This window comes from Bombyx mori, chromosome 14, assembly GCF_030269925.1.
Source record: "Bombyx mori chromosome 14, ASM3026992v2".
NCBI lineage: Eukaryota > Metazoa > Arthropoda > Insecta > Lepidoptera > Bombycidae > Bombyx > Bombyx mori.
The window spans coordinates 3,657,235-3,679,932 of NC_085120.1; the positions used below are offsets into that span (position 1 = coordinate 3,657,235).

The following is a 22,698-nucleotide window of genomic DNA, read 5'->3' on the forward strand; positions in this document are numbered from 1 at the left end:
ACCTCGAATAGAACTTAAAATTAATATTTTTATAATAAGGAACTTCGTTCCTATCCGCTGTCCCACGTTACCACACTTTTTTTTTCTACCTATTCGTTTGTAGCTTAAGGGGCAATTCCAGTTTCATGCGGAATGGTATGTTAGCTCACGGACTTAACTTAAGAGAGTTGCCAATACTGTCCTTAGCAAAAGCAGTGCTTCGCAGAATCTACCACCGAATCGGAATAACGACCCATTGAGAAGATCCGGCGAGAAAGTTCGTTATGTAATAATGTCTAAATCATCTTTAACATTTTGTCAGGAATATGCTGCTAATACCATATCCACTATACACTTACAATTTTCTTGCAAATTTATATTATTATTCTTATAAATTTGTGTGGACACACTCGGGTAATTATCACCACTGTTTTTTTGTATGGAGGGATTGTTGGTAACCCAGAGGTTTTTCCAGATTCACCAGCTTAGGTGGGCGAACATGGGCTCAGCTAGGAGCGGTGGGTTCACGTCAAAATCTTCGACGAATACGCCGAAGGTCTTTGAAGGTCAGACCCGTCGGTATTCTAAATATATATTAGCTTAGACTTCAAACTCATGTCTTCAAACTCTTTTAATGTCAATTCAAGTATTACTGTATTTCGAAAGGAATATAACAGTAACGAGTTGCGTATAACTATAATTAATCCGAGTCGCGTATCACCATCTCAAATACATTTAGATCTCTCCAGTAAGACGTAACGTAATCAGATTCAAGAACCGCCAGTAATTGAATTGCAAGTAATTATATGGTTAAAGATTGGAAGGTCAGAGGTTTAACGGCTGCGGAATCACTGAAGCTTCAAGCTCAAGAAAGCTTTGAATGTATTTATTTGCTATCGATGTAGGAGATGTCTTTGGGATTTAATATTTATGTCAATATCGACAGCTTATAATTAATAATTTCATTAGTAAATGAGGGTTTATAATTCACCGGTCTAGAGCTGAGATTTTCTTCTATATTTTGGATATTGGGAAACGCATTTGAGACTAGACTATGTAGGTACGCTCAAATATCAATATAAATGTTAATTATTATACAAAACCTAAAGCGGTCGAGAAACCAACCTGAACACAATATTCCCGATCAAAGACCAACCAATGAGGTTAATCAAATATTTACTAGTTGCCTAATGGAACGAAAAAACCGCAATAAATATTTTAACTTTGTTATGTGCTGGCAGGACTACTCCCCCTGGACCTCAGAATACATGAGGCAGCAGCCCTGTATGAGGCAAAGAGGGGAGTGAGCCAGCTGGCGACAGGAGACGGGGAGATGGAGCGCATGACCAAATTCGCAGATATTCCCCACCCAGCAAAACACATAGATCTGCAGTTCATATGCTTGGAGGACCGTGAACAGGTAGACACCCATAGTACGCAAACAGTACGCATATACACCGATGGCAGCAAAATTGATGGCAAGGTCGGGGCCTCATTGTCTTTCTGGAGCAATGAGGTCGAGACCAAGTGCAAGAAATTGAAGCTGTCGTCGTACTGTACGGTCTTCCAGGCGGAACTGTTAGCTATATGTAGGAGCACTAGGGAGATCATAAAGCACCCAAAAGACAGCTTCGGAATCTACAGTGACTCAAGGTCGTCACTAGAAGCCGTTACAAATAATCGCTCTCTCCATCCCTTAGTGGTCGAAATCCGTCGTAATCTAGAAGAGTGCAAGCGCAGGAATAAACGCGTTGAACTCTTCTGGATTAAAGCTCACGCGGGCCTAGAGGGGAATGAGAGAGCTGACCAGCTCGCAAAAGAGGCCGCTCTGAAGCTGAAGACCAAGCCAGATTATGACCTGTGCCCTGTCTCATGCGTCAGGCGACAGATCCGTTTGGGGTCGCTTGAGGTATGGAACAAAAGGTACAGTGATGGTGAAACCGCAGCAACTACCAAGCTTTTCTTCCCAGACGCCATAAAGGCCTGCAGCATAGTCCGGCACGTAAAGCCAAACGGTATTTTAACTCAGGTAATGACAGGGCATGGTGGGTTTTCCGCATATTTGAACCGCTTCAAATGTAAGGAGGACCCATCGTGTATCTGCGAGCCGGAAAAACCGGAAACTGTAGAGCACATAATAATAGAATATCCTGTCTTTGGTAGAGAAAGGTATGATACAGAAAATCTCATAGATTATGAGATTAAAGTAGAAAAGACATTTGGTATCAAGTGTTTACCGGAGCTCATAAGCCCATAGACATCAACAATGCAAATGCCGCCACTCTTGAGACCCTTAAGCCTGAGTTTTATTGTACAACGGCTACCACACCCTTCAAACCGAAACGCATTACTACTTCAACTCTGAAATAGGCGGGGTGGTGGTACCTACCCGTGCGGACTCACAAGATGCTCTACCACCAGTACACCCACGTGCTTGAAAGTCGCTAGCGTCACTCATGGATAACAAAAGTAGCCCTCCTGCTAATCGGTAAAACTGTTGTTAAGGAAGGACTAGTTACAGTGCACGAAGAACCCCAGGTAGGAAAGTCCATTTCAGAGCCACACATATCATATTATATTGTCACCATATTACATGTCAGGTATTTATTTTTACTGGTGGTAGGACCTCTTGTGAGTCCGGCGGGTGGGTACCACCGGCCTGCCTATTTCTGCCGTGAAGCAGTAATGCGTTTCGGTTTGAAGGGTGGGGCAGCCGTTGTAACTATACTTGAGACCTAAGAACTTATATCGCAAGGTGGGCGGCGCATTTACGTTGTGGATGTCTATGGGCTCCAGTAACCACTTAACAACAGGTGGGCTGTGAGCTCGTCAACCCATCTAAGCAATAAAAAAAAGAAATATTTTCATCATAGATTTGAATGGGAGTACTTACTTTACTGGTAGTTCACATGAAGTAGCCTCAAAGCAGTCATTGGTTCAAGAGTGAAGAGTTAGGACATCCCTTACAAATTGAGACCTCAAGTCTCAAATATGAGACACTTCAACTTGCCTAGACCGATGCGCTGAACACATTGCAAGCATGCATGATTATTATTTCATGTCATAGAAAATTGAAGCGCTCTGGTTCGAAGGATAATATTGAGATTTCGATAGCACATCAAAGTTGGTTATGACTTGTAGACTGTCATAAACATGGACTCCACTCTATGTTTAAATAAAAAAGTCTCAGCATCCACCTTAATCAAGCTGCAAGCGTATTTGAGCCAGAATGAAAAATTATCATTCCGAATAAACTTAGCGTTAAATCGACAGAGACAAATACATAGGCAAAATTAAATACATAATTAAAAACAGTGATATTTATATCAGTAAAAGAGACAGCCTATAAATATCGTAAATCTGTCTCGATTATGATTAAAAAACTGATAATTTGTCTTGACATTTATTGAGAAACTCAATCATGGTCACGAATGTCGGAGGAATTAAGAAAAAAGTTTTATCGATTATAACTACAGCAATATTTTATTGACTCGAGTAACCTAGCTTTAGCAGGGCATATTTTTAGTTCTTACGAGCAGGTTCGCGTCACCATCCTGCTCATGTCTGCCACGAAGCAGTCATACAACTCGTTTCGCAAATGCATTATACATATTACTTCAGTCCACTCTACGCATCTATTCAATCTGAGTGATATTACGTAATGGGTAATATTGGTGGCCTAAGCCACCTGTATGCTTAGTGCGAGTTTTTTAACGTTCTCGATAACGTAAAAGTTAACTCAAATTTGTAGAGAGTTGGAACGTTTGCCTACGTTTGCCGCTAGGGGCACTGTTCCAACTCCGTACAAATTTGAGTTCAAAAAATCAAAATCAAAAAAAAAGATATTCAACATAATTGAAAGTACACACTTGTTGAACGTCAAAAAGAACTACCACCAATTCATAAAAACTAGCCTCCGTCCTGAGAAGAAGTGGCAAGAAACTTAGCGGGCATGTCTTTTTTTTTAAATACTAGATTTTTATAAAAATTACATTTTTTTAAATATTCATCTTAAATTAGCTTTTACGGTATCGAAAACATTGGAGACTCTGTTTGCCTCTTTAATAATTCTTCAAACTTTGTGGATGGGTATAGTATTGAGAAGTAGTCTATCGTACCTCGTGATGCATACATTTATTATATTTGAAAATGCACTATCAATGAAGAAGGTGAGGTATTTCAGTCATGAACTTTCCGGTGGTCACCGATGCATCCTGTATAAGGAGAGATTTAATCACCTAAAACAATTCCCCTCATATTTTTAAGGCATAAACTTATTCAGTCTATCTAGTACTTTCTGATCTTCGAAAAAGCGGCCAGAAATGACAACCCTTGGTGTTGATCTTGGTTTCTATGCGACCCAAGCGACTGGGCAACGTAAAACCGCCGTCGCCCAAAACATGTCTTATCGGCTCCTCCAGATCCACTCTCAGTGCTTTTAGGTTCTCCAAACACCGGTTATCGTTCTCGTCGAACTCGTCGAATAAAACGAAGAGTTCCACTTGCAACCTAGCCCATAGACACAACCAGCAAAATTTCCCGCGTGGTCTTTTCTGTGGGTTTGCGATACCCGGATGGTAATGGATTCAGCGAAGCCCTGCTTTCGCTAGGGCAACTTATTTATTTTTTTCATTGTTTAGATGGGTGGACGAGCTCACGGCTCACCTGGTGTTAAGTGGTTACTGGAGCCCATAGACATCTACAACGTAAATGCGCCTTGAGATATAAGTTCTAAGATCTCAGTATAGTTACAACGGCTGCCCCACCCTTCAAACCGAAACGCATTACTGCTTCACGGCAGAAATAGGCAGGGCGGTGGTACCTACCCGCGCGGACTCACAAGAGGTCCTACCACCGACAAGCTTTCCCAGGATGAGCCCTGCAAGTTCCTCTACCGGTACGCACGCTGTGAGAATAGCCCCTTACGATTAAAATCATTAATTATCAGTCAACTGTCAACACTCCGGAGTTACGACTGGTTAATGATATTTCCCGAGGTCTCATCGTCCGATTAAAAACGACCTTGGTTGACCTACGACGACAAAATTTATTTAATAAGAAAATTAATTAAGCGCATTATGAATAATCGAATTGAATTAACTTAGCACACAAGAGTTATGTGTAGGCATTTAAGAATTCGTCTCGGCTACCGATGAATTACCAACGACTTCTTTTATTGATACGTTCGATCACAACGACGTGTATTAATTGAATATAATCTTTCCTAGTCTCCAATATGAAGAATTAACGGGTCATCGGAGTCAAGTGGGCTTTTGATGTCTAACAAATCATGCTGAACGTTTTGATGACATTGGAATGGAAATGTAGTTGTTTATCATAGGTTCACGGTAACTCACTGACTTTCTCGTCGGATCTTCCCCTTGTGTCGCTATTTCGATCCGGCAGTAGATTCAGCAAATGTTCTTGATAGGGCTAGTGTTAGCAATTCTCTCAAGTTGAACCCGTAAGCTCACTTACCGGTCCGCGTGAGTTTGGAATAGCCCCTTAGTTTGTCCTGGTGAAACTGGAAAAGCTTCAAGGCCACCAGTAATTCGTTATTAAAAAAAAAACCTGTGGGATGTGACCCAAAGCAGTTATCAGTCGCCTCATGTGCTACCCGGTGAGATTAGATTGAAATAAAAAAGGGTTCTCATAAATTTTCGATGACCTTTTCAATGTTAAGTTATCTGCATTAGTCCTATTTGTTGAAGGAAATTGTAGAGCACCCTGTATACACACTTTATCAGATTTAAAACAAAATTGTTCTCATTGCAAATAATCGATAATAACGAAAATTAATTAGGTAATAACGAAAATTAATTTAAAATGCTAGTTCTTCATAAGATCAATCAAAATATTATGATTCAACAATTAATCTAATAGAAATATGTTTTTTTTTTACCACATTGTGTCTTAATTAATTTATTCCACAGAACGCCTAATGCCAATCAGACAGCCATCATTATTTTGCATTCATTACGTTTCGTCCAATCGAACATTCGTTTACCACCTCCCATTAAATTTTTCGACCAATGACGAGCGTTCGTTTGAAAAACAATAGAACATAAAAAGTTCCGTTACATACTAGTCGTGCGCATGAGTTTCACGAAGTAACAACTCTTGTATTTGTATTTGTCATTAGTCTATATTTAGACGAAGGAAAATTATATTCAACTATAGATGCGCTTGAACCGGAAGCGATAAAACGTTAATGAGTTCGAATGACGTAGAACCGAGATGGGGAGTTCTTCGAAATTAACTCTGCTTTTACCGCCATTTTGTTTAAATGAAAAACGTTACGAGAAAAAGACTACCCTCAATGGTAGGTTACACAACTCTACAAAAAAAAATTCGTTCTTTGTCCTAACGTTTAGGTATACTAGGTTTTTCCTGTTAATTATTCACAAAAACGAAAATACACCTTTTTTTGGTATAAAGTTTGCTTTTATGATGGTTATAGTAATAATACTCATTTTTCAATTTTTTATAAATTTTAACTAATTTTAATACTTTGAAAAAAACCGCGCTATGAGAGGGGTGTTTACGTTTACACAGTGCCACTAGATGGCACTCGAGTCATAAACAACGATCAGGTGTTTTGTACAAGCCCAGAAAGCTTAAAATGTCACGAAAGTGTAAATACGATGCTGATTGAAGCATTTTGTTTCCTATGTGGTCAATTTATTAAAGTTCAAAAGCAAACTGTTTCATGCCATGTATTTTTTTTTCGTCTAATTACGATCTAAAATATCGAAATTTTATGCTTTACAATCAAAGTCAAATTTGGTGTTGACCCGTTTTATCAAGCTCTAAAAATAGTCGCTCGCTTTCTTCATTCGAAAAGCGTTACGAGAAAGATCTACCCACAATGGCGGATTATCAAGGTCTAAAAACAGTCGCTTGAGCAGTATGACTTTAAAATTATTTTTAATCTATACCAATATATAAATCTACAGTGGTTTTTACGGATGTTCCGTTATAACTACTGAGCCGTGCATCCAATTGACTTGAAACTTGGTATCCATGTAGAAAATACATGCACCTAATGGATAGGCTAATATTTATATGATAGTTGGACCCCCTAATAATAATGACAATAAATAATAATGTTAATTTTAAATGCGCTGCGAGCGGGCGGCTACGGCTAGTCATTAATAAATAGTGCATTGTCATTGTCGATATTCACCAACAACACTCTCAACATTAAACAGTAAGGTAGGAATCGGTAAAGTAATTACAATTGCAAATAGAAGGTAGTTACTATTTAACAAAAGGCTTTTCAGTACACGTTCCAGAATAAACATTGACAACGGTCCCGACACCTCGGGCCCCTCCTAATTAGGGCTGAGACAACACCTATACGACTCGGATTCTAGCAGGGATTTTATTTATATAGGGCTGTCATTTAACAAATAATGCGTGAATGATTTTTTTTATGGCTTAGATGTATGGACGAGCTCACGGCCCACTTGGTGTTAAATAGTTACTGGAGCCCATAGACATCTACAATCTAAATACCGCCACCCACCATGAGATATGAGTTATGAGGTCTCGGTATAGCTACAACGGCTGCCCCACCCTTCGGCATTACTGCTTCACTGCTTATATTCAAAAATATTGAACATTTTTTTTTCAAAGATACTAACGTATTGATTTTTATAGTTTTCGCGGTCAAAAACGATCGAGTCATTCGGGAAGCCGTTAAGAAATCCCGTTCTCTGCTGCGGAAAAGCCTTCGAGCCACTATTTATGGTTCTTCTTCATCATTCCCTCACTGCTGAGGATCGCGACCACATGTCAATTTCCTACCTAGTGTTCGATCATGGATGGCATGGACTACCACCAATTGCTTTCTTAATCAGCTCTGACCATCTGGCTAGTGTTCTGCCCTCGGCCTTATGGTACCCTTATTATTATTACTTATGGTACCCTCCTAAAAAAACTCGATTGAGTTTCATAGCGACATCTAGTGGAGAAGCGTAATCACAATAAGCAATCAAACAGTTTTTGAGGGTGAAAGACACTACAACGAATTTAAAATCTTACATTAGATGACATTGAATTGCATATGAAAAAAAGAACCCACATTAAGTGTAAATTTTAAGGGAAAAAAATTGACTTATGTAATGTGAATGAAATCGTTTTTGTTTCAAGGTGAAACAAAACAATCATGTGCCTAAAGTCTCATATAACCGCTTAATATGGATTAACCAATAAACCACAAACTCATCCTCTTTTTTTGAAGTAGGGATTTTAATTCACATCTATTTGTATAAAATTCACATTTTTGTAAATAACATTCATATAAAGTAGACACTTTTTTAATATTTTATTTCTATAAGTAATATTCTGCAACCCTAGCAATCAGAAGGCGTTGCGTGTAATTAGAGATTGTATACATTATCGAATACAAATAAAGCACAATGCAGGAGACGCCCGGCGCGAACATTAGTCTTGTCAGGGGTCATCGTAGACTGACCAGTTTGTTCACTGTCGGGTATATCAAACTGTTGTTAAATATCAGTTAATTCGTGATTAACTCGTTGTTAATTAGTCAGGTGGAAAAAACTGTATTTCAAAAATGTACATTCGAATAATAAAAGTAACCTCTTTTACGTAATAAGGATACGCTAACGACTCTGCATAGTGTCCTAGAGTAAATACAAGTAGATATATGTAATATGTAGCATATTATAAACATATTATAAAACAATGATATCGTAACAAACAGCACAATGTGCTAAATATATATAATGCAGCTAATATAAAAAATATTGAAATTTATTTGATTATTTATTTATCTATTTATGATTATTTATATAATTATATGATTATATATGTAGTATTATTCCTTTCACGCAACAACTAATCAATATGACTTTTAGGCTTTAATTTTCGGTTAAACTCTGCGCCGGAAAAATGATTAGTATTTTTTAATGTGTGAAAGCTATTAATTAGTATTTAAACATAAGCTAGTAGGAGTAATTCATTTTAAAGATTTAAAATAAACACGCAAGTAAATAATATCATTTTGATTATATTTATCAAAACACTTTTTTTTTATTACTCTAAGTTATCTATCTATGGATTTGTTTAAATTGATATATTTTAGATCAGCCGTTACATTGCACATTCGAGACTTTGATCCCACATCTTAAATTGCTATTGTTTAATACCAGATACGCTATGATTGCCTGAACCCAATTAGGCAAAAAAAATTCTATCAAATTTAACTCCTTCTTTTTATTGGCTTGATGGCTGGACGAGCTCACAGCCCACCTGGTGTTAAGCGGTTACTGGTGCCCATAGACATCTACAACGTAAATGCGCCACCCACCTTGAGATATAAGTTCTAAGGTCTCAGTATAGTTACAACGGCTGCCCCATCCTTTAAACCGAAACGCATTACTGCTTCACGGCCGAAATAGGCAGGGTGGTGGTACCTACCCGCGCGGACTCACAAGAGGTCCTACCACCAATAAAAAAAACTGTGATCAAGGCTTGAAGAATTAGCGATTCAACCCGCCCCTCTGTTTCTATTGAGGTAGCGTCCACCTAATTAACATAAACATCACCGGACAGATACTTCACTATAAATATGTATAAAAGAACAGATCGGCCAATTATTCAGCGGGAGATAAACTACAAAATGATCTAGATTTTATCTTAGATCTTAGAGGTGTCAGGGTAAGTGCCGTTCACGCTATTTCTAAACGCGAAATGGTTTTGCTATCTAGTTTTTCGAATAATTAATTGTCAGTGTATAGTAATTAAGTTAACGATAACCTAACTAGTGATTATAATAATGTTGCATTCATTTACTGTAAAAAAGTCTAAAGGAAATACTGGTTTGAAATATTTTTCATTTAAATGTTTATGTTAAATCTATTTACCTCTTGGTAGGACGTCTTGTGAGTCCGCACGGGTAGGTACCACCACCCTGCCTGTTTCTGCCGTGAAGCAGTAATGCGTTTCGGTTTGAAGGGCGGAGCAGCCGTTGTAACTATACTGAGACCTTAGAACTTACATCTCAAGGTAGGTGACGGAATTTACGTTGCAGATGACTATGGGCTCCAGTGACCACTTAATATCAGGTAGGTCGTGATTTCGTCCACCCATCTAAGCAACAAAAAAAAATTAATATTAAAAAAATGTACAATAAGGAATTTTCACTAAGATCGAATGTATATAAAATATATTATTATATTGAGCGTACGTTTAAAATTGCATTTGTCGCAATCTACTTTTACGTAAACAAGCTCACCGTTCGCATATCGTAATTATAAAAAGCAATAATGTTATCTATCTTGAAAATATTAAAACGTTAAGTCGATTTTTTTTATTGCGCAACATGATTACTTTCCGACCGAACAATGCAGGGCGACCTTAACCCACATGGGCAGACCAATGGTCAATGTAAATAAAACTAAAGTGCATTATCTTATATAAAAGTAATAAATACAATGATTAGAACTTATTAACAAAGATTAATACTTAGAACTTATATCTCAAGATGGGTGGCGCATTTACGTTGTAGATGTCTATGGGCTCCAGTAACCACTTAGCACCAGGTGGGCTGTGAGCTCGTCCACCCATCTAAGCAAAAAATAAATAAATAAAAGATTATAAATACATCTTCAATCTCACAGTACTCATAATGCTTCGTTGAAATTGACTTCTTATTAAAAACCTCTAATTGAATAGATGTCGTTCACATAAACTTGGCGCTACAGAAGTACTTAACCACACAAAGTTAAGTCTTGTATTATTCATAAAGTACGCTGCAGGGTACATGCACGTGTCTCGAGATTTGTATTGGCAAACAAATAAAAAATCATCTATCTATATATATATATAAAAATGAATTGCTGTTCGTTGGTCTCGCTAAAACTCGAGAGCAGCTCGACCGATTTGGCTAAATCTAGAATTATTTGTGGAAGTCCAACGAAGGTTTAAAATGTAGATGAATATGAAAATGCCCTGAATTTAAATAAAAATAACAATTTTGTTTTCCTTTTGATGTGTCCCCCGTCGGACGGATTCCTTTTGTTTGTTTCAAGTTTATTTTATACAAAAGTTTCGGTCTTTTGTTTATCGATTGATTCACTACGAATTCTGCTGGGTCAGCTAGTAAGAAATATAAAAATGACACTCAATTGATCCGGTTTACAACTGTAGGTGTGGTAGTAATGGAACGTATGAAAATAGTGTGGAGCGTTAAGATGTGAGTGAGAGAAAACGGTAAGAAAGGAACAAGTGAATGACAGAGTAAAGGAAGATGGCGAAAACGATTAAAATGAGTCAGACGTAATAAAGCGTAAATTAATTTTTAATTATTATTTTATAAAAGATTTTAGAAAAGAAGAGTAAAAGTTACAATACTAGAATAATTTTATTTTGAGTGATCCCAATTCTACACAAATTTTGATCAATAATCGTACATATTATTGTCTTTCGAGCTAAAATTTGAATCACCCAAAAATGAAGGTAAAACATATTAAAGTAGCCCATTTATATTCTTTAAAATAGGTACTTAAAAAAAAAGGCTACAATACTCTACTGTAAATTAAACAAAAAACATATGGTCTACACGCAACCGTCGTATCTATAAAATAAATGGACACATTTTTCATAAATAAATTTAAATATGTTCAACAGAACGCATATATTACGTGCACGGTGTACAGTAGCCGTGGTACATGCAACCTAATTAATATGGAGTAACCATCGATTTATAGGGTTGGGTAAAGAAATTACGCGCGGCACTCTTTGTGAATACACGGCATTGAATTCTGACGAGCAAACTTGAGATTCAAAATACCTATGATTCGAAAAGCATCTTCTTCTTCGTCGCTTTCTTCATTACTGAAGGTCGTGAAGGCATGAAACTCGACCGTGGCCTGTTTGGTGAGCTGTTTCCACCTCGTCTGGTCCTCAGCTTCTGCTTCTGTTTCTTCTTCTGTTTGCGACTGGCAGCCCATTCAGCTATTCAGGGTGGTTATTTGGTCACACCAGCGGTTAGGTGATCAGCCGCGTGGTCTCTTACTTTCCACCTTATCCGTCACAATAACTGTGTCTAAGTTATCCGTCTATCGGCGGGCAATGTGACCGAAGTAGCTAAGGATCCTCTTTAAGCAGATTGTTAAGACATATAACCTGACAATATTTACAAAACTAACGAAAATTTCAATGATCGTCGCATTTTTATTTGCTTTTAGTAGAAACGAATACTTATCGAAAAGTGAGAAGATAAGTTATCAGGTAAGAAAGTAAAAATACTAAAAATGATCTTTGAAAATATCTTCTGCCAATTTAAAGGCTACCTTCAGTATCTTTGAAATAACGGCTAGCGCCCCCCTTAGGTTAGATAGAGCACTTGATTGAATTTAATTTTACAGCAGGATTAGGAAATCCATAGCTCCCTTTCTTGGGTATTACGTCCCACATCACTAGCACTCCTAGAAAGAGGTGAATACAGTATATTATAATAATATTATAATGGAAAAATCGATGATTGACTAATAGAGCTGATATATCAGTAAGTAAACAGCATTGAGTAAAATTCTATTACGATTTAAGATCATCTGGACCATTCGCAACTAAAATTCCCTGTACAAAAAGGGATATAGTAGTAATATTTAAATCGACATATTTGTATCACTTCTGTGGAATTCTCTCTTTTTTTTATTGCTTAGATGGGTGGGCGAGCTCACAGCCCACCTGGTGTTAAGCGGTTACTGGAGCCCATAGACATTTACAACGTTAATACGCCACCCACCTTGAGATATAAGTTCTAAGGTCTCAGTATAGTTACAACGGCTACGCCACCCTTCAAACCGAAACGCATTGCTAATTCACGGCAGAAATAGGCGGGGTGGTGGTACCTACCCGTGCGGACTCACAAGAAGTCCTACCACCAGTAAAAAATTCATTTCTTTAAAAAAATTTATATTGTATTTCATTAGTTAGCTCGTCACTATAAACGCCCGTGTAATTCAAAGATAAAGCACAAACATTCTCACATTACAGGCACGTCTCGAGACACGGCCGTTACATAGATCGTCGATAGCATCGGAAGTTCTCGTAATCAAATACATTTCGGTGATGTTACCACTAGATTCAGTTACTTACGATAATTATTTTAATTTCTTAGAACGTAAGCAGCGTTTCGATGCGTTGATGAACTTTACAAAAAAATTCTTGGTTTTTTTTTTTTTTTTTGTTCACGTAAACTTGGAGCCACGCATTTCGCTCGCATACCTACCCGATTATTTTTTTGAGTTAAACATTCAGCGTGGGTGATGTTTATGGTGTAGCTAACAGAAATTTTAAATCTAGTTGAATTAAATTAAATTGAATGAAGAAACCTTTTTAACGTCAAATTGCTAATCATAACTAGATCCAATTGACAGGTCGTAGAGGAGATCATCCAGAAAAGAACCAATTATGCAAACTCAATTTATTTAGTCTTTATATACATTTAAATTTTGTTTTTATTGTAAAAATAACGTTGTGCTTCCGATAATAGCATCTATTTTCTTATAATAAATCGATGGAATGGCCTGGAGTGATCAATTCAACCCATATTATATTTTAATTCATCATAATTTTCTATATCTAATAAAAAGTAAACTCTTGTTACATATCAATTAAAAAGAATTTAATTTATAAATTGGAATCAACACATTTTATTTTGCATTGTTACAAGACTTCCTACCACCAATAAATAAAATATATATGATTGATAATTAAATCTAGAATATTAAACATAGTCAAACATTAAACATAGCCAGGAACAAGTCACACGCGACCTTCTAGCCTCAAATAATAAATAGCTGTGTCACTCTTGACAGAGTCGAGATCATCATTTAGCGTTGCAGGGGGCAAACTTGATGGGTATCACGATGTCCCGCCATCACTCTATGCTGAGGTCACCCTACAGCACTGATTTAGGGAACCCCCAGTGCAGTTTTAACTAGCCCGGTCCACCGCATTGGGGATCGCCTGGGTGATCTTGTAAGGTCCGCCTTTCCCTATACGTCGGAATACTCATAGGTAGACGCGTTTAAATAGCAACCACACGAATATTAGCCTGATGTGGTGATCGAACCAGCAATCCTGGACTCAGCAGTCAGGAGCGTTAACTAACGGCACTACCGAGCCAGTCATTCTCAGAAGAGTTTCAATAAAAAAGAAAATGATTAGGTTTCAAGTTAAATTGGATGTCCCACGTCGGTGGTGTTGGTTTCCGATTTATTGCTCTCCGGGCGGTGAATGTGAGCGCGGGGCACTTGTTACTTTTTTAAATAAGCTCGTAATTGGCCCTGGTACGGTCTCCCGTGGGAACTCCGATTGTTTATTCGAAAAGGACATGTCTAGGAAATTGGGCGTAGTACAATTTGGGATCAGTGTGCTTAGTGCGAGTGTTTTTTAACGTTCTCGATAGCGTAAAAGTTAACTCGAATCTGTATGCCGTTGGAACAGCGCCCCTAGCGGCAATCATAGGTAAGCGTTCCAATTTCATACAAATTTAAGTTAACTTTTACGCTATCCAGAACGTTAAAAAACTCGCACTAAGCACACAGACCATATCAGAGATGTTTAGTATCATAGAACTCACAGCCAACCCATCACTAGTCGCTGCTAATATTAGTATTTCCCAACATTAGTGCGCAACAAAACTAGCGTATACCTATTACTAAATTGTGAAAATTTTCAGAACCAATTATGTTAGAGGAATTAAAAAAAAAGATTTATGATGACGTATAATTAGACGTTTTGTCTCAAATGTGACGCAGTATTCCTGGTGCTTAGTCTACGGAAGATAACTAAAAGATTTCAAACGGATCGAGCATATGAACATCACAACATTGATTATCAATAGCCGCCTAGACGCAGAGATTCTTAGTGACAACTTTATTATAATATGTATCGACTGTCTCGCCTTCAAATACATTGCTAATCAATTACCAGTAAGAAATTATGTTCACCAGTTCAAGCTACTTCATCAACATCGTTACGAAGAGTTCTATTTCTATATCTAAAAGTCGTCGTGGCCTATCGGTTAAGACGTCCGGTGCATTCGTGTTGAGCGATTCACCGGTGTTCGAATCCCAGGCGGGTACCAATTTCTCTAATGAAATACTTACTCAACAAATGTTCACGATTGACTTCTACGTAAAGAATTAACACCGTGTAATAAAAATCAAACTCAAAATTATAATTTGCGTATTTACTGGTGGTAGGACCTATTGTCCGCATGGGTCGGTACCTGCCTATTTCTGCTATGACGCAGTGATGCGTTTCGTTTTGAAGTACTAGAAGATGAAGAAGGTAGGGCAGCCGTTGTAACTATACTTGAGACCTTAGAACTTATATCTCAAGGTGGGTGGCGCATTTACGTTGTACATGTCCATGGGCTCCAGTAGCCACTTAGCACCAGGTGGGCTGTGAGCTCGTCCACCGATCTAAGCAATAAATAAATAAATAAATCTCTTTTATTATATTATACCTCAATGCATTTATGGGATCTCTGACAACGTTAGCTAACAAATTTTATTGCAAAAACCTACTTCTAAGAACCTACGCAATAGCCAATTTTCAAAATAAATCATGGAATCTTCTGGATTCATGCTGGCGACACTTCAATTAAAAAAACATTGTATTATTAACATGGCCTCCCTTGTGTTACATGTTTTAAACCGCAATGTAATATAAAGAGACATGATTATCGCCTAAATCATATGTACCTACTTGATCCACCGTAAATGAAATCTTATGGATTTAAATTCAAATTCAATTATCGGGATCAAATATCGATCGAGTTTAGAAACGAGCAACGTTCCACGATTTTATTAAAACATCAGGAATCACTGGCATCATGATCGCTTCGGTTACATCAAAAAGCTGTGTAACTAAGATATTAATAAAAATGAAAACGTATTTATTGGTACAAGCTATAGAGTGCACCAGTCAGCTGCACTCTCTTAGAGGAACCAAGGAAACGTTGCCCGATCATACGATAGTATTTTGTGGATGTTACTTTTAGTTACAAAATCAAATGTTAATATATTTTTTTACAATTAAGCTATTTCATAGCTTTTATCGTGCTTTAAGCGTGGCGAGCGAATCAAGAAATTCCGTAACGAAAATAAAACCTAACACCCCCACTCCGCCTACCATGTAGCTCGCGTTCAACACATTCAGACGTTGCGATTGTGTAGTGTTGTTCTATAAATTTCAATTATGGTATTGCTTATACGAGTGAACGAGCTCATGTCCCACATTAAATTGTTACTGGAGCTTATGGACATCAACAACGTAAATGTCGCCACTCGCCTCGAGGCATGAGTTCTAAGTCTAAGTTCAGAACAACAGCTGCTCCACGCTTCAAGCCGGAATGCGTTAAGCTTCGCAACATAGGCCAAATGGTACACCGAAACATCGGTTAAAATATTGCAATTCAATTATGGGAGATGATGAATTAATATATTATTGATCAATAAATAACTTTATTTTCTTTATAAAGCTGCGTCGGAAATTCAGCGCTGCAGATCGATCTCCCCGGCTGGAAAGGAAGACCCGAATAAAACAAGTTAGAAAGATCTAGTGCTGAAAAACAAAAGGAAACGCAATGTTACTGACAATCATATCGAAGACCGAGCGAAGTGGAGGAGAAAAATAAGGTAATCTGACCCCACCACCATGTGGAATGGCTAGCTAGGAAGAGAGAAAGAGATATATCTTTCTCTAGGGAGAAAGATATTATGTCTCTCTCTAAAGTATTAATTTATGTTCTGTTGTTTCGGTCTACCGTGTTTCCATCTCTCCCAGAGAGCATCGTGCAAAGCGACTAAGGCATCCAACTGAGAATGGACAGCAGCGTTCCTTAAGCATTACCTATGCCAGCGCAATGCGATCGTTAATTGGAATTTACTGGTATTAGGTAACATTGTCGCACGAGTAGGCATCAGAATATTGTCTAATACTACCACGAAACAGTCCTTTGCTTAGTTCGAAGAGCGGGACAGGTATTAACGACTTCGATCTCATGTCGAATTATGCCTATTAATCCCTTAATACATGAACCTCTTCAGTTATCCCATAACGTCAAGTGTAACCTTGTTCATTAATCAAAATTAATAAATATAAATCAACATATCCACTATAACCCCAACATCGGAAGTTCATAACGGTGCTCGGATAAAATTGCACGTAGCATAAAGGGAAGCGAACGGATATAGAAAATCTATCAATACCAGCCGACGGCACAGCGAACTCAAAGGTACGGCGGGTGTCCAGCTAGTAATCTACGAACGTACTATATAATACGAAAATATTTCGAAAGGTTTTGCGTTTTATGTAACTTTAAACGAGTAAAATTCGAATAGCTACGTAAGCTTAATGGTCATTAATAGGAGACAGCATCTGAGCTGTCTCCTGAAATTACTGACGCCCGTGAACAGCGGTAATCACTATAACGCTGCCCAGACATAGGAACGCTTTCGGAAGGAAAAAAAAAACAAACGTGTGGCACTCGGGGACTGCCGCGGTAAAACTATTGCATAGCATTTTTTGTCAACTTATGCAATTATAATTAGGCAATGATAATTTAATATTAAAACAATAATAAAACAAGACCACGCTATATTAAACATTAATAAAAGCAAAACCTTAACTGTACCCTTCACACTCATAAGCTAGACCGCGCGAGAGAGAGATGGGCAGACTTTTCATGATGTGCATGCAGTGTGACGTCACGCCACGCGCTTTTTCACAAACACTACACAAGCGCAACGTGTGAATGTGTTGAACGCGAGCTACATGGTAGGCGGAGTGATGGGTGTAAGGTTTTTTTCGTTACGGAATTTCCTGATTACAGTAAGCCGCGTTCAAGGCCCGCGATAAAAGCTATGCAATAGCTTAAAAAAACGCAGACAGTAACAAAAAATCTCTTACTCTTAAGAACGAAAAATTTGTATTTTTTTTCGGTTTTCGCGAGTCACAGTACTACTGATTAAAACTATTTTTATGATTTTGAAAACGACTTACTAGCCGAGAACAAATCACGCATGGTCCTACGGCTCATCAATTAGTATTCCCTGTGTTATAGGTACCAGATACTGACATACTTATATTCGTTTAAATTTATATTTATATAATAAATACCCAGACAATGAGTAAACAGACCTGTTCATCACATGATTTTTTCCTGATGTGGTTATCAAACCCACGACCCTCGGCACAACAGTCAGGGACGCTAAATACTGCACCACCGTGTCACGATGTGATCTTGCGTTTTTCACTACTGCCCTTATTTCAGATGTTTTGATGCTTTACAGTTTTATTGGTCACAAACGACTGAGTTGCTGACTCCGTAAATTAAACTATAAAATTATGCAGTTTTAACCCTGAAAACTTAATTAAAAGAATCCAGTAACCTGGGATTGGCGCAACATGTTTCCTCCTTCCATACTCCTCTATCATATATCATTTCTTCGCTTACTCCCCTCTTACACATATCGTTTTTCAGGCAATCCACCCATTTATTCTTAGGTCTACCTCTTCTTTTAAAGCCTTCAAATAATCCAGTATAGGTACGAATTTATTTGCCTTCGAGAAATGCTATAGTCGTTCTATAGTAGCAATTATAATTCGCGTAATTACTGCTGGTAGGACGTCTTGTGAGTCCGCTCGGATAAGTACCCGCACCCCGCCTATTTCTGCCGTGAAGCAGTAATGCGTTTCGATTTGAAGGCTGAAGCAGCCATTGTACCGTAAAACTGAAACTCAAAACTCATGTCTCAAGGTGGGTGACGGCATTTACGTTGTAGATGTCTATGGGCTCCGGTAGCCACTTAACACCCATCTGAGCAATATATTCATTCCATTAACGGCCGTCTGGTGTAGTGGTAAGTGACATGGTCACTACACAAGGGGGTCGCGGCTTCGAATCCCGCCAAGGGAAGATATTTGTATGATAAATATAAATGTCTTTTCCAGGGTAATGGATGTATATTAAATATATGTATGTGTATAATAACAATCTTACATTTATTTCCGTTATCTGGTACCTGTAACACAAGTTCTTTCAATAGATGTTTTTTCAAATTGTCTCACTACTTACAGGAAAAATCTGTCGCGGATCATCTCCCAATTAAATTAATCTTAAGCAATGAATGAAATGTATCCCAATCTTAGCTGTATATTTTATTTTTATTTTTGATGTTAATGCAATGTCGATTGCACCTATAATTGAGGTGACATCTGCCATGAACTTTTGTCAATTTGTCAATGTTTTGTATTGATGATCACTTTGTTGGTGCAACTTATTAAATAAATAAATAAATAAATAAATAAATAAACTTATCACGGGACCAGTTAACGTGGCGTGTTTGTTAAAATAAAATAAAAAATTACCTATTCATTGCTTACTATAAATGCGCATTACATAAACAAACATACATACGACCGCAAACAATGCAGACTATCAATTACCAATGAAAAAACGTCGCAACGAAAGGAAAACAGGTAAAAACTTTCTCATAACGCCGCCAACAAAACGTTGATTAATGGTGAAATGCACTCGAGAACAAACTGTCGAACTTCTTCAAATTCTCGATACAAATGTATGTGGCCCCTCGGAAATAATGGTTTCCTTTATGGGGATACTTACTGAAGCTTAGTGGTGGGACACGGACGACGAATCAAATTATCGATAAATTGGATTTCACTAGTATTTAGGAAAAAATCGGTTGTCTGTAAAGTCGGTTTACTGACGATAGTTGAACGTGACATAAGAAAATACTGATGGAATGGTTTTTTACTCATCGTGAAATAGTTCTGTTAAGTTATTGTTATAGTTTTGTAACCTACAATCGCTGCACTAGCGGACCGATGTTATTTATTTTAATGATGAAACCACGAATATTCGACAATATATCACTTCTTCTTCTTCCAGTGCCTCTTCAATCCTGAAGGTTGGCCGTTAGCTTTCTGTATTCCTTTCTGTCAGCAGCCAGCCGGAACAGCTGTTCGACGGAGGCAATACCGGTCCACTCCCGGATATTCCGGAGCCATGACTTTTTTCTTCGCCCAGCACGTCTCTTTCCGTCCACTTTGCCCATTATTATCAGCTGCAGCAGCATGTATCGATCGTTCCTGAGCACGTGGCCGAGATACTCTATCTTGCGCTTTTTGATAGCAGGCAACATTTTCCGGGACATATGAACGCGCTGAAGCACGGTTTCGTTCCTGACCCTCTGCGTCCAACTAATGCGTAACATGCGACGGTAGCACCACATCTCGAATGCCTGTAGGCGTCTTGTAGTGTCCTCTTTCAGTGTTCTTTATATATCACTGAACATATATTTAATATCGAAAGAATCATTACCTTTAGCGCCGCAATTATCGTTGCTATAATAAACAATTGGCGAGAGTTACCATGACGTCACGTTACGTTTTCTCGTGCGTGCAGCCGGCTCCATCGAATTATAAGACGTTGTCACGTCAAAATATCTAATATTAACATTTTTAACATTCATCGTATTCAATAAATCAGTTTTTATTTTGCTCATATCGGCAAACCAGCTCACCGACTACTTCTTGTTCAGTTGTTACCGAATCAACACACAGATAGTACAATGATAACGTTTACCATTATTCCGTGTCTAGGTTGATTTCAAAAAAGTAGATCAGATTTACTCCCCTATGGGTGTGTATACGGAATGAATATGTCTGAAAGTGGCACCTATGACAGAGAAGTGATTTAAAATGTAAATTACTAGCCAAACCAGAAGACCTGGTTCGCTAGCCGTTTTTTGATTTGATTTTGATCCGATAGCTACCAAACTTCACAAGATCAATCGTGAGACCAATCTGAAGATTCGTCGAAATCAGTGCAATCCTTTCCATAGTTTCTGACTGAATTTCGAGTCTATATACATTTTAAATGATTAAATGAAATCGTTTTTTCACTACCTATTCGATGGACAGTCAAATGACTAATCCACCTACGTATTGGCTGGTAGGTGAGTTTACAGGGTTCAACCTGAGTAACTTTACAATGTATAAAATTTCTACGATGAAAAATGTGTATTTGCAACACATCACTGCCCAATGAAACTGCGTCAGAGGGAATTGAACTGTAATGACATCTTGCTAAGGTTTTTTTTCATTAAGCTCAAAATATAGGGTAAATACACCCCGGAGTTGACTAGACTTTTCTCGAATGCCTTTCGAGGTTTTGTTTTGTTTTTTTTTCTACTGTTCGGGAAACGGAAGCGGCGCTCGGGGACGTGTGTTTCCTCCTTTTTTGTTGTTAAATTGTTTCGATACCATTAAACCTTTGACAGATCGCCTTACTTGAGTAATGTCGGTGAATTGTTTGGAAAAGATCGTGTTTTTAGCTAACAATGATACTTTTACGATTTTCCTCGCTACTTAAGAATCTCTACAATATGATGTACATGTGAAGGCACTGATAGAAACAAAAAAAAACACCTATGAGCATACGGCCCACCTGATGGTAAGTGGTTACCGTCGCCCATGGACTTCAGCAATGTCAGGGGTAGAGCCAAGCATCGGCGTGCTGCTACATTCCAACTCTATTTTAAAATCCACTTGGGAGCATTCTTGTGCTAGAGAATAAATGCGCCTATGTCGCAACAATTTAAAAATCAATTTTCCCATACGAAGCCAACTACATTAATCTTTAAAAAAAACATAAAAACAATATCACAAATGTATTAAAACTGTTAATTTGGATTCGTTCAAATAAATATTAACATAATTTCGTAATAAAATCAAAATTTCCCACGTATGTCTCTCGAGGCTAGCGCCATTTATCAAACCACAGTAACCAGCCTCCAACCGATGCTTTGAGTATTTACTTATGTTTTAACACTTGTGAAGTGCAGAGTATACAGTGCAGTAAGAAAAGCGGTTTTTTTTTTCTTCCTCCATTGATCGCCGATTCGTGATTTACTTATATTGCGACGAAATGAAACCTTGCTTAGATAGGTGGACGAGCTTACAGCCTACCTGGTGTTAACTGGTTACTGGAGTCCATTACATTTACAGCGTAAATGAGCCACCCACCTTGAGATATAAGTTCTAAAGTCTCAGTATAGTTACAACGGCTGTCGCGCCCTTCAAACCGAAACACATTACTGCTTCACGGCAGAAATAGGCAGAGTGGTGGTACCTACCCGCGCGGACTCACGAGAGGTCCTACCATCAGTAATAGAATTAAAATTAATTATATTAGTAACAGGGTGTGAAGTAAATGTCCGCGACTGATTCTCATCGTTTGTTTGCTTATTTTGATTTCTATTGCGATGCCTATTGAATTCTAATTCAGTAAAGACAGTTGTTACATAAAACTGATGACATTGATACCTCAATTGAGGGCGAGCAATAACAGGATCGTTGAATTTAAAATAAGAACCGACTATTTAGCATCGGGTGGTCCGAAACCTCATACATATCTATTTTCTTAGATGTTATAATTTGCTTTACATAGAATTTTTGAAGTGATAACTTCTTATTAGAAGTTAAATCGCTTCGTTACGTAACGCGTTACGACGCCAGTCCGTCTGGCTTCCCTCTCTCTCACTCATACGGCAGCGGTAGCGACAACGTATGTAACTATTTATATTTTTTTTTTAAACCTAGATTCTAAGAATGTAAATAGACAAAATTCTAATTTACATATTCATC

General features: G+C 37.9%; 1 protein-coding gene across 1 annotated transcript in view; it reads left to right on the top strand.

Annotated features, from left to right (window-relative positions):
* Positions 1-478: 478 nt before the first annotated feature.
* Positions 479-22,698, top strand: part of LOC110386593 (retrovirus-related Pol polyprotein from type-1 retrotransposable element R1) — a 63,460-nt gene continuing 41,240 nt past the window's right edge. The window contains exons 1-2 of the mRNA XM_062672237.1: positions 479-545; positions 1,221-2,148. Coding sequence (XP_062528221.1) covers positions 479-545; positions 1,221-2,148 — 995 coding nt within the window. The remainder of the gene's footprint in view (positions 546-1,220; positions 2,149-22,698) is intronic.